At 38.3% G+C, this 13,086-nt stretch overlaps 1 protein-coding gene across 5 annotated transcripts in view; it reads right to left on the reverse strand.

The window, feature by feature from the left end:
• The window catches only part of LOC127431424 (double-stranded RNA-binding protein Staufen homolog 2), a 170,763-nt gene that overhangs the window by 127,540 nt on the left and 30,137 nt on the right, over positions 1-13,086 (reverse strand). For all 5 annotated transcript variants that reach the window (XM_051681806.1, XM_051681804.1, XM_051681807.1 and 2 more), the window contains exons 6-7: positions 9,847-10,006; positions 6,321-6,425 (exon numbers count right to left, since the gene is read on the reverse strand). In XM_051681806.1, coding sequence (XP_051537766.1) covers positions 6,321-6,425; positions 9,847-10,006 — 265 coding nt within the window. The remainder of the gene's footprint in view (positions 1-6,320; positions 6,426-9,846; positions 10,007-13,086) is intronic.

Raw genomic sequence — 13,086 nt, forward strand, 5'->3', positions numbered from 1 at the left:
TTAAAGTGTCCTCCCAATATTATATCATGAGGGGTGCCAGTGGCTTGCAACATCCCTTCAAGATCTATAAAAAAGCCCTGATCATCAGCGTTAGGTGCGTAAATATTAGCCAAAATAAGACTTTGAACCTGAATTTCTGCTAAAACAATAATGACTCTCCCTAATTTATGTTTAATCTATTTGAGACATTTGAATTGTAAATGTTTATTTACCAATATAATGACTCCCTTGCTCTTACTTGAGCCCGCACTAAAGAAAACATGTCCACCCCGTATCTTCCCAAATTTTCCAGCTTCTTGCGGTGAAAGATGCGTTTCTTGAAGAAACACTATATCATATTTCTTACGTTTAAGAAAAGAAATAACCTTCCTTCTTTGAATGGGTTGGGGCACCCTATAAACATTCCATGTGGAGAAAGATAGTACACTCATATTAACATTTGGCATTTTGATATAATAGAAAAAATAAATTGTGTGCCAAAAACAAAATTATGATGACCACATTTCAACATTAATGCAACAATAAAACCCCAAACTTCCCCCCGAACAAAACAAACAGAAAAAAGAAAAACGTGCGCATTAACCCCACGCACAACAGCAGCAACCAGCGTCAATCCCTCTAAACTCAAAGAGTCCATGTACGCCTACGAGAGCCCCCACGACAACTTTGCCATCGGATTGCTACATTTTGCCTCACAAATTTGTAATCATTCCAATGTCTCACAAAAATACTCCACAAATCATACTCCAGCCAGCAGGAGGCATAAGCACAAGGAACCGACAGATTCATCCATAACTGTCCCAAAGTAATGTTATTTAACAAAACAAGCTCCAACCGCTAGGCGGAACCAGAACAAAAGGAAACAAAACATGCATCCCGGTTCCTCGGATGGTCAAGAGTCAATTCACTCGGAGGCCGCATAAAAGTATATCCCTTGACTTACACAGTACGCCAACTTTATAAAAGACATCCTTTGTGTGGGTATGTAGATATTTTGCGGTCATCCATAGTGTCTATTCTCAATCTGGCCGGGAACTTCATTGAAAAAGTGATCTTCCGTCAATGCAAAAGTTTCTTTAAAGAAAAGTGTTAATCCACAAAACAAACTCCAGCTGCTCGGCGGAGCCAACGCAAAAAGAAACAAAAATGGCGCCCAGCTTCCTCCGAAAGCCAGAGTATGTACAATGAGTCAATCCACTCACAAGAGAAACACCCAATGGTTACTCACCCATTGTTTCTATAAAAGACATTGCCTGATTGGGACATGTAAATACTCTGCAGCCGTCCTTGGTGTTTATTCTCAGTTTGGCAGGGAACATCAGTGCAAAAGCGATCTTCCGCTGATGTAAGAGTTTCTTGCATTCCTTGAACCGATCGCGTTTCACTCGTCAAGTTTGCAAAGTCCGGAAACAAGAAAATATTGTGATTCTTCCAAAAAAGCTTTCCTTTGCTCCTCGCCTGGCGCAACACAAGATCTTTATTGGATAATCTCAAAAATTTGGCCAGGATTGATCGGGGCCTGTCTCCCTCAGCAGATCTGCGAGCCGGGACTCTTTGAGCTCGCTCAATTTCCAGTTTATGGCCTGTTATGTCGAGCAGACTCGGGAAAAGCTTGTCTAGGAATTTCACCATATCTCTGCCCTCCTCATGCTCAGGAATTCCCACAATTCCAAAGTTATTCCTGCGGCTTCTATTCTCAAAATCTTCAAGCTTTTTAAGAACACGTTCCAAATCAACTTTGGTCGCTGGCGGATTAGTGGCTAATTCCCTCTCTGATGACTCCAAATAATCGATTCATCTCTCAACATCTGTCACTCTTGTGACTAACTCAGAGAATTTTTTTCTATCGCCGTAATCAATCAACATATTCATCACCGACATGTTGGATAGCTGACGCTGGATTCCTTCTACCGCCGCGCCATCCAAATCGAGTCCCCGGTCCACAGGCCTGTCTGGGCTTTCATCTTAAACCCGTAAGTGTCTTTTAATGTCTCCAGAGCCCGATGATTTTGACTTCTTTGCCATGTTTACCTCAAACAGCAAATGTGTAACTGGGTGTATCGAATTTCACTGGATTATGTCATGAAAATAATAAAAAGAATTAGCAACGTGAGCTATCTCTCACACGTCTGCCCTTCGCATGGTGTCATGTTGAGTCCCGAAATATTCCTTTAATAAGATGAGGCAAATGTTTTACTCTAAGAGCTAATGCATGTCATTTATTTGACATTAAAGCTTAAGTGTGTCATTTTTGTGTCACTAGCATCACCAAACAAAATGGATCCTTTATAAAGACATTTGTGTCTTTATTAAGCAGTGTAAACCTAGCAAGTTTATATATATATTTTTTTTTAATTAATGTAAATTTATACCATTATTCTTTGGGTTATAACCCCCTGGCATTAATTAAAAATAAAACTAGTCACCACTGCTGCGACGGGGTTTCTAACACAGCTGCTGAGGGAGTGACAGTAAATTTATCTCTTATGACTCCTGTAACCCATTTCTCTCTAATATTTTCATCTTTAAGAAAGTCATGGAAACTTAATAGTTTTTTCTTATGCTGTTGGAGCAAAAATATATATCTGCTATGATATAATTAAAAAACTTTATTTTTTTAATGTCACCATAAATCTTTTTGTGCTAGTTTTAACAGAGCGATTTAGTCAATTTTATTAGTATATCGCTTCTCACAACAGACATAGTTTCAAAGCAGTTTTACAGAAAATTATGCAGTTACAGAAAACACTGCTGTAATGTTTGTTTTAATAAAGTTTAAGTGAAAACGTGATTGAAAATCATGCTTTAAAAATTATTTGTCTTCAGGCCCCCAGTGAGCAAGCCAAATGTGACTGTGGCAAGGAACCCAAAACTCAATTTCAAGCAGAAATGATTTGCTAATGAGGACAGGCTGAGGTTACTTTACCGACCACACCAACAACAAGCTTAAACTGGCCTGGTAACTCAGAACCTGGCTGGTTTTGAGTGTAAAGGACTAAGGTAGGTAGGCGCAGTTCCAGCCGTTGAATAAGTTTCATCAGGTGAACAAGGACTGTGGGGAGGTCTTGGCACTGGGTCCCGACTCCCTCCGTGGCGGCAGACGAGGTTGTGTTGTCTGCAACATATGATATGGTATCCTCAGCTGGCGATGGGGTTTCAGCAAAAGCGTTTGATTCTTGTGTCTGACAGTGGGCAGTTCCTATGTCTGCAATCCAGTCTCGCATGGCTGGCAACGGAGATCAAGTTGTAGGAAGGAATAACTGTAACATGAGGTTGATCATTCTTCATCTCTTCATGGATGTGAGGGGAGATATGGTATTAGTGAGACAGCCATATCCTCAGCCTGGTGAAAAGGCAGGATACCAAGCCAGGGTGGGTCAATGGCAAGGACTGATATAATGAAGAAAAGCTCTTTTGTATGGATTGTTTATGTGTATGCCCTACGGGAAGGTACTTATATACATGATGGGTGGTTCTTGGCCCAGGTTTCCACTCTTGTACCAAAGCAAGGTGTCATCCGCTGAAGAAATTAGTGATTAATATATATTTGTCCCTTTGAAGTTGGCATCTGTTTGATATTGTTTGACACTTACTTGAAGGTGAATATGTAGACTCTTGAATGATCCTTTACTTCTTAAGGGAGAAGTGAGATGACGTTATTCTCGACTTAAAATAATAGTTCAACCAAAACTCATAATCATGTTGTACCAAACCCCTATGACTTTTTTCCCCACTGTGGAAAACTAAAAGAGTTTGTTCCACACAAGAGTTAAAGTCATACAGGTTTGGAACAACATGACAAATGAACTTGAATTTTTTGGGTGACCTATTACTTTAACTCTTGGAAAGTAAGAGTAAAACTGAATTCAAAAGTTTAAGCTGATGTTCCCAACATCTAACAATATTAAAATATTTTCTTTATGATTTCTTTCATATACGGTAACTTTATAATATTTGGATTATGTTTGGATAATTGAATCAGAAATGAAAACATTTCCATTTCTACAAATACCTGTGGAGAAAATCCCTGAAAAGATCAACCAAGGTTGAAACAGTAAAAAGTAAAAAAAAAAGGGGGGGGGGGGGGGGTTGCTACATTGTGTCCAAATGAAGTTAGATTGGGCTCCCTCTGGATCACAAACTATGCTTCCATCCCAGGGGTTTTTTTGTGACAAAAGGTGTAGCGCATCAAAAAGTTTACCGATATAGCTGATGGAAAAGCAAATTATTGCTAAAATTTCACAAGTGTCAACATAATATTTTTCCTTTTAACTCTAGCGCATAAACTCTATGTCGAAACTTCAAATGTCACGTAAAACTGGTTTGGAAACACTTTTTGTCAAGAAAATTGGCATTAATACAAAAATGTAGTGTCACATACCCCAATCTTTAGCCTGTGTTAATCATGATGACAAGGTATATATGCTTAAAAGCCAATTTATTGTACATGAAGCATTACTCGCACTGTTATGGATTGGTCTTAACAGCATACCTGTACAGATCAGATGCTGCAAACACATCCGCATCATGATACTTCCAGGAGTGCCAACACAAATAACAAAGTGTTTTTTTTTAAGCATGACATAACGCACACCATATATATCGATAAAAGGCCATTTGAATGGAAATAGGCAGAAGATGGCAAATTTTGCAAACTTTTTTTACGCATTTTAGTTTGTCGATAACAAAACAGCGTGAAAAGTGGATGGAAACTAGGTTACAATAAGGTTGACCAAAGCCAAACAGATGATTGGGACAGCCATAGAAAATCATTTAAGATAAATGAAGACAAGGTAGTAGTAAGGTTATGGAGAACCTCAAGACTTCTGCTAGGGTTTTCTTGTAGAATGTAGAGGCTGGGTAAGCAGACCCTGTTCGTGCTGATTTGAAGTGTCATTGATGATGCTCTTTAATAAAGTGCTGAATTTGAATGGTGTCAAAAGCACTCTCCTGCCCATGATAAACGCTTTTACGTTTTAAAGCAATTACAATTACTGGATTTAACTGATGCTGACAGAGCTTGACGAAGAGCAGGCATTCAATATCATCACTTTTAAAGCAATTATTGAGGCAAAGTCAATGACAAAGGCAGAGTTTAGCTGAATTAGGTCACAGGGTCAGCACCAAGATACAAAACTACTTCGTGATTAAGTATATTGTCGCCAAACCTTCCAAATTGTGTATCCAGTGCACAACGGTACAGGTTCGGGAAAAATAAAATACAATTTTGGGCACAGAACAAATCTGTTCAGACACACAATGGATAAAGTGCTGCCTAAAGGAAGAACTTTCCATGGTTCGGGATTATGGATGGTGTGCTGGGACAACATGCCAGTTACAGTCGGTGAGCTGTCAAAGTTAACTGCTAGCTAGCTAATGTTTACATACGATATACTGTAAACTTGATGTTCTATATAACATGATACCTCAGCTTGAGCTTCCCTCTTGCTTGTGAAATGGGTGGGGTGTGTGACATTTTAGGGCAACGCTGCAGGGCTATTGGCCCGATGGTGGGAATGCAGATCGATTTTGGTCTTGTGGCTTGAGGTCAGAGGCTATTGGCCCCAGCTAACCTGTTGATAGACCTGGCTCATACTGGCCCGATCGTGGAAAAGCGGCTAATGATTGACAGGCAGAAAGTCTTCTGATTGGCTAAATACACGATCTCACTGCGGCCCGCGGACATCTTTTCCCCCGCCATTTACCGAGCCTAGGGCTGTTACAGAGAAAGGTGTGATATTTCATGGCACCTATTTCAGTGATATCTGACAGGTAATAAGGATGCTTTCAGCATGTCATTTCATTTAAATAAAATCACTTACAGGACCTTTAAAGAGAGAAACTAGTTTCTCAACTGGTTTTGAGTCCAATGAACTAGTAATGACAAAAGACAGGTTTTGTTGTGCTTTATGACTGGAAAAAATTATTTAGTGTCAAAGGCATATATATTTGGTGCATAAAACAATTAAGATTAAGAAAACTATGTTTTTTAATGGCATGTATATCCAGCTGAAAAAAAAAGAAAAAAAAAGCTTAAACCAGCCTAAGATGGTTTGCTGCTTAAGTGTTCAGCTTGTTTAGCTAGTCAGCCAGCTGGTTTCTCAGCCTGACCAGCTGAGAAGTGCCCAAAACCCCTCTAAAACCATCAAATTAGAGCAGTTTGATCTGTGGAAACCTGCTTGGGGGCCAGCTAAGACCTTGAGCTAGTTTAAGCTGGTCTTTCCAGCAGGGTTGGGTCACTAGATCAGGTACATTTTTGCTCATGTTTTCTGATCGATGTTGCATTTCTATATATCCTGAATTACATTTGTACAGTTTACCTCAAAGTTAACAGTCAGGTTCCTCTTTAGGGCGATCTCATAGACCAGGCTGATCTCCGATTTGCTGGCATCACTGTTCTCCTCTGTCTCCTTTTCTTCTGGACACTGAAAAACACACAACACATGCAGATTTCTGTCTCTGAAAGTACCGTCTATGAAGTTCATTTTAGGCCAACATTAGTACACTTCCATGTTTGATTTTAAGGACATTTTAGTTTACTTTAGTGAACAATTTTGTTATTGTGTTGGGTCGCCACTTGATGTCTAATGTAAAATTTGGGTCCTGAAACAAAACTAGGTAAAAAAAAAAACACTGATCTAAAAACAGGTTGTTCGATCTCAATTCCAATCTGATTGCAGGTCTACTCATGTGACTCCACTGAAAAGAGTTACTTTTGGCTTAGAGGAAAAAACTTCTTCCAAACTGATCCCAGACTATTTTCCCTTAGTTCTGATTCAAATCTTATTGATTATAAAAGGAGTTGCAATAGTAATCTAAGACAAGTTCCAAAGGGTGCCTTTTAATATGATCCCCACAGCATATTATCTTGGTCACCGACATTACACCACTGACCTTTCTCTTCTTTTCTGAATGAACAGTGTTCTCATGCAACACATGTCCACAAATGTGTGATCTCACAGCTCTTGAGCTTTTCTTGTAGACATTCAATACTGTGTTTTCTGTGTCTTCCTTAGAGTGATTACATGGCATGATGTCACTGCGCATTTCCTTCAAACGCCTGTTAATGATGTCTGGGACAGAAAGCCGTCAGGTGGTCTGGAGAGTGTGAGACTTTGTGTGACAGACTGTGAAGTTTCACTTGTGTGCCTTTCTGATATGACAGATAACAAGCTAAATTTGATGTTCTCACAGGGAGATCTAAAAGGTCAAACTGATTAAACAATGCAGAAGGATTAAAAAATTACAGCTAAAAATAAACAGTTGACAAACAATTTTGAACTTCTTTAAATCTATTATATTTTTAGAGTTTAAAAGGAGCTGGAGTGCCCTATTAGAAGTCAACATGAAATCAAAAATGACCCTATATATTTCATAATACACATTCCTGGTCATATTTTTCGTGATTCATCATTTCACGTTATTCATAAGGAAAAATATTTTCTTTGTAATTTTTCATCAAAATGAACTGTCACTGAACCGATTTTCCTTTACCACTGACATCAGCTATGTCAGGCTACTAGTTAATGTTAACCAATATCCAAATAGCTGTTTAGGTAAACTTCCATTCAGGTTTTGTCTCCATTCTAGTATGGAATGCCCACTTTCACAATCCAATCAATTCCCTATGAATAAAATCATGTCCCGCCCTAAATATTTTTTCTCATTGAATATTCTGTTTCACTCAGAAATGTGTCACATTAAGGAAGGAAAAATGGTTTGCGAATGCCATTTCATGTTGACTTCAATACAATTTTTTTTTTTATCTAAATCAGTTACTCAAGCAAAGTATCTTAAAAATAACAACACTATTTTTTTTCCTCTGAATAAAGTCTGATATAAACCAAAATGTGCAACAAACATAATTTATCTTCTCAGCTGTAAAACAGGCCGAATTTCAAAGTGCAGCAAATTTGAAAGCAACATTTCTGACGGGTTAATCAGTGTGTTCTCTTTGAAAAAGCCTCAAATCCACCTGTCTGTCAGCACGTCTTCATCTAGGCGATTTCCTGCGTACAGTGTTCGGTCACCGAGCACCGTTTCCATGACAACAAGTGGACAGAACCTGTTAGTCTGTCTTTAACAGTACTGAGAAGACAGCATCTTAAAGTCTGCATGTGTGGGGCTTTATGTACTTACTGCAGTGATTATTCTCACTGACTTGTAGCCCTCTCTGGAATGCAATCTTTCGGCTGTGAGCACATAGTAAACAACTGGATTTGATTAGGAAAACTGCTCTGCACTGTTCAGGATCTGTTTGTTTTGAAAGCTGGGCTGGAATATTAAATATAAGCATAAGCATTAAAACAGAGATGTTTTAATAGCATCTTCAGTAGCAAAAAGTTGGTGCCTGAGAGTTGGTAAGTTTGATTCATTTCTGTGAATCAGTTCAAACAGCTGGTTGCAATGAATCAATTCAAAACTCAGATTCAATGCTTCGTTTGCACCATCACTCAAAATGCTTTAGTGAAAAGATATATGTACATAAATATGACTGTTTATTACAATGTAGACTGGAGTATATAGAAGACAATTATTAAGTATCAGTTTTCCTCGTGTTCTTTTAGTGAGAAGTATGAAAAGTGCGGGAAAAATGTCTAGATGTTTACAGTTTTAGTTCTTACACTAAACATATGAATCTATTTGGCTACAATAGTGTAGATGTTTAGTCAAAATGCAGGTTCCTCTGATTAAAAAAAAAAATAAAAATCACTATTTAAAGCCATTTCAGGGCAAATAGATAAATATAATGATGAACAGCATCGCAAGGCTGGAAATATCTTGTTATAATTCTTTTTTGATAGTTAAAAGGAAGGAAAACTTGGTGTATTTGACAATAAAATCAGCAAACATTGAGTCACAAATATTGTGTGAGTGTGTGTGTTTGTGTGAGCATGATACCCAACTTGAGGTTTGAGATATGGTACAGGAGTGGGGGAACAAGCAGACAAACACAGTTTTGCCCTGAGGTGTACACAGGATTGGTGTGTATCAATTTGTAAAGCAATATACAAAAGATGCATCTGACAAAGGCCTAATTTTGTAGACAGAAGGGGGACAAGACCAAACAGGAGAGGCGCCACTGCAGTTTAAATAACCGTCCTGGATGCCGGGCATTTGGAGAACAATGTAATATAATTTCCGGTGAGAGAAATTAGTATTTTGAAGGATGGCCTGAAGCTACAGGAAAAAACAGCTCTGACAGAAACTAAAGCTGCGAGTAAACAGTGTCTTCTTAAATATCGTGACTTGGATCATCAGCCAGAATATCACTTTTACATGACAACACGTTATGAATATGTAGAGCACTGAAGTTATTCCAAGTATGAGAACTAAAAAAAAGAAAACTGTGTTGTCCAAAAGTCTGATAACACTAGTGATAATTCTTCCATTGTATTTGTTCATCAATTTAATGACTATTTTCAAACAGATTTTCCGAGCACTCCCCCATCTCACACTGATCAGCCAAACAGTCTTGCCACAAACTTACACCATTTTTGGAATCAAAGTTGCTAAGGATGCTTATGACATTAATTGCATTATAGGTATTTATGTATAGATGAGTGTGATATTAACTATAAACCAGACAATAACTATTTGATGTGAATTATGGATAAAACTGCAATACTAGATTAATGTGCATTTAAAAAGCTACTTTCCCTGAGACACTACAACACCAGAGGGCTTCCCTAAGCTTATTTGAATTTGACAGTAAATTTGTATCTTATACAAAGTGAATGAGTGTATAAGATACACATGTAATCTACAGAGATGCAGAGCAAGAGAGTTTGATTATACTGCCGTTGTATTGTGTGGTCTGTATGCTGAGATAGGTGTGAGGGTTACCTGAGGTGGTCTTTCTGGAATGGGTTCATTCTTGAGGGCCTGAAGGGCTTTCATGGCTGCATTGTGTCGGGCAGCTTGTCGAGTCCGCCCCTCTCCGATAAACTCGTTGTTCCCCACCATCAGCTGCACATAAAATACCTTAGGCACTGGGTAATGGTACCTAGGTTTGGGAGAGAGCCAAGACAGAGAGAAGGAAAAGTTGAGTGAAAGAGAAAAAGGTAAAGGGGGAAAAAAAGCCCTTTGATTTTTAAGAGGATTGGCTTATCGAAACTTGGCAGTTTTATTACTTAGCAAACTCTAGACTGGAAACGATAGACACCACAAAAAGCACCTGGAATTAACAGGGATTTACTTGAAAATAATGGTAATTGGAAGAAACAAGGAAAAAAATATGACTTGTGACAGGAAACAGCAAGAGAAAAAAATCCCATTTTTATACCCTTTGGCAAAAGTGGCACATATTACAGATATAACAGGTTACAGCATTCACACTTGCCATGTGAGCAACATGGTGCAGCATAACAAAAAAAGTAGGTGAAAGTTTTGGCCCAATCCTTTTTTGCTGCGCATAACATGCTAAACTTACCAGAAAATGCATTTCAAACCTATTTATCAACTAAATCAGGGGTGCCCAAACTTTTTCTACTGTGGGCCAGATGCAAACAGAAATAAGGTGTCGTGGTACATTTTTATAAGTTTAGGAAAATGCCCTCATAAACATACAAAATGCCCCTGAAATTAAATCCAGTGGGTAATTATTGGCCCCTTTATGGAAGTTCATTTCTGACAATGCCGTAATGTAACAAATAATTATACTGTGTAAGCTTGTGTTACTTTCATTGCCCTTGGATTTCTTTGTATTAAGGTTATTTTATTTTTTTTACATCCACTTTTAGTGTCACTGCAAAGCACATAGAGCTGCTACTGAGCAGTTTTGGGTGTGGCGCATCACAATAATCAGAATAAGTTACATTTTCCTGCTAGGACCTGATTCAAGGAATCACCCTTTATTTATTAGTAATTCAATCATATTTACTGTTCTGTTGTTACTTGTGTTAAAATACGATTTTAATTTGATCAAAATGATTGCACTTCCTTTTATTTGGTTACGCAAGTATGAGCTGAGTGCACGCATTACAAGCAGAGATGTGCAAGTGTTTTGAGCGCTCTCCCTTCTGTCCTTCTCTAATGGCGCTGGGAAGTCCATGAATCATTTTTTTACATTTCAATAAAACATCAGAAAGAACCAAATCACTACAATGAATTAAACTTCCCAGCGCTACAGAAGACATTTTAGAAAAGTGTGCTCGGCAGGCACGCGCACTCAAACTCAGTGCGGCCGCTCACGCTGCACAACGGCAGCTCCACTCGGTTGTATTATGCATGGTATCTCGACATTTTATCGAGAACGAGAGCATAAGCAAAGGATGTAACCTGATTCTAGTCCTATAAAAAAAACACATCAATCTTTTTGCGTGGCGTTTCATCTGTGGAAATCTGGAGGATTCCAAACTCCTGTTGAACTTTTCCAATGGATGAAGCTGGTGGCAACTAAAGAGAATGCACTAGTGGAGACAAATGCGCTGTGAAATGTGGCTGTACGTGATAGCGACACCCACTGTTCAGAATATGAATTTCATATAATTTCTCAATAGCGGGCCAAAATTCTGTTCCATTTCTAAAATCTCTCGCGGGTTGCATCAGAGCAGGCGGGCACCAGTCTTTTGCAATATATGTTTTAGTCAAGCAACAAAAAAAGCAAACTACTCATTTGTTTGAAATAATACACAGTGTGAGTGTTTACATACATGCACCACAAATCAGCTTATTCAAAATAACCAACATAGAAAAAAAACCTGCGTTTACATGAGACTTGAAATCATCAGATTATTCTCCACTTTTGACATCAAAACATAAACAAGCATCCCCACCAAACTTGCGCACATTGGATAACCTGCTGGAGCGACGTTAGAGGTGTTTACATGCGGAGCGAAATCATTATAAAGTGCCGATCGTTTAACAGAACAGCACTTTCTATTAAGTAAATCTGATTTAATTCAGACGATTAAAGAAGTTTAAAGCTACAGTTTAAGATTTGGGCTGTTTCTATGTAGAATAATTTCCACTGGGATATAAATGTGATCCCCCTCCTCATGTAAATTACATTTAAAGATGATTAAGTTTGTAATATTTCTTAATGACCAACTCCCGATAGCCATTTTATAATATATGACCATTATTAAAGTAAACAATGTGGTAATACAGAAATCAATTTATTTTCTATATGGAGTGCAGTTCTGTTACGCAGCAGAAACACTGTAAGTGTGAAAGTTTTGTTGTTTTGCTTACACATAGCTTATACATGTGGTGTGAAACAGGCCTTACCGTCCATTATTTACCCCCTTTCGCTAATGTGAGTGCTTAACTGCCACAGAGCTCCCATGAAGTAAGTGTTTAAAGACACAAAGGCTGATGGGAGTGGTGGATTAAGCTTTAAAACAACTAGAGAAAAGACAGATTTATTTCTGAGGTGGAACCCGGACAATATTGGTAGAGTAATAAATGGCTAAATTAAAGGGCCCTTCTTCCAAGGGGTCAATGACATAACAATGAGTTGGTGAAATAATGACTCCCATTGGCTCCAAGCGAAGGAGCTCATAACAAAAGCAGCTTCACATATATCCAGCTTTCTTTATCTTAACTTTGGCTCACCCATGCAGGGCTGTCAGGGCGCTGTTCAGTGGGCAGATTTAAGGGTCTGTTTGCACTTTAAGGCCTTTATGAGGAACGGTACCGACTGACCTTGCGTCAGCTCTCCCCCTTCACGCCCCCCCTCACCAAGGATAACCCATTCACTCTCCATTCCAGCATCTAGGGACCGAACTGTGTTAAAAAGTAGCTGCTTTCCAAAATCATCATGCTCTCACAGTTTTAGCTCTTATCAGCATTTTGGGAATTAAAAATACATCAACAACAGTCATGCACACTGTTAAAAATTATTTCATCATTACGTTATAACACCATATTTGTTTCGATCAATCTGACTCATCACAACTTCTGGCATTTCTACTCGATTTTGAGTTTTAAAGTTTAAACTTTATTTTATTAGTTTAATCAAAAGTAAATTCAAAAGGATTGGATTAAATACTAGTTCTATTAATGGTTTGGGCATTAAGAAAATATTGTATGTGCTTAACACATAAAAAAGGACCAGAAACATAAAACAAAAAACGGAGGGTT

The sequence above is a fragment of the Myxocyprinus asiaticus genome, chromosome 41 (genome assembly GCF_019703515.2).
Source record: "Myxocyprinus asiaticus isolate MX2 ecotype Aquarium Trade chromosome 41, UBuf_Myxa_2, whole genome shotgun sequence".
Taxonomy (NCBI): domain Eukaryota; kingdom Metazoa; phylum Chordata; class Actinopteri; order Cypriniformes; family Catostomidae; genus Myxocyprinus; species Myxocyprinus asiaticus.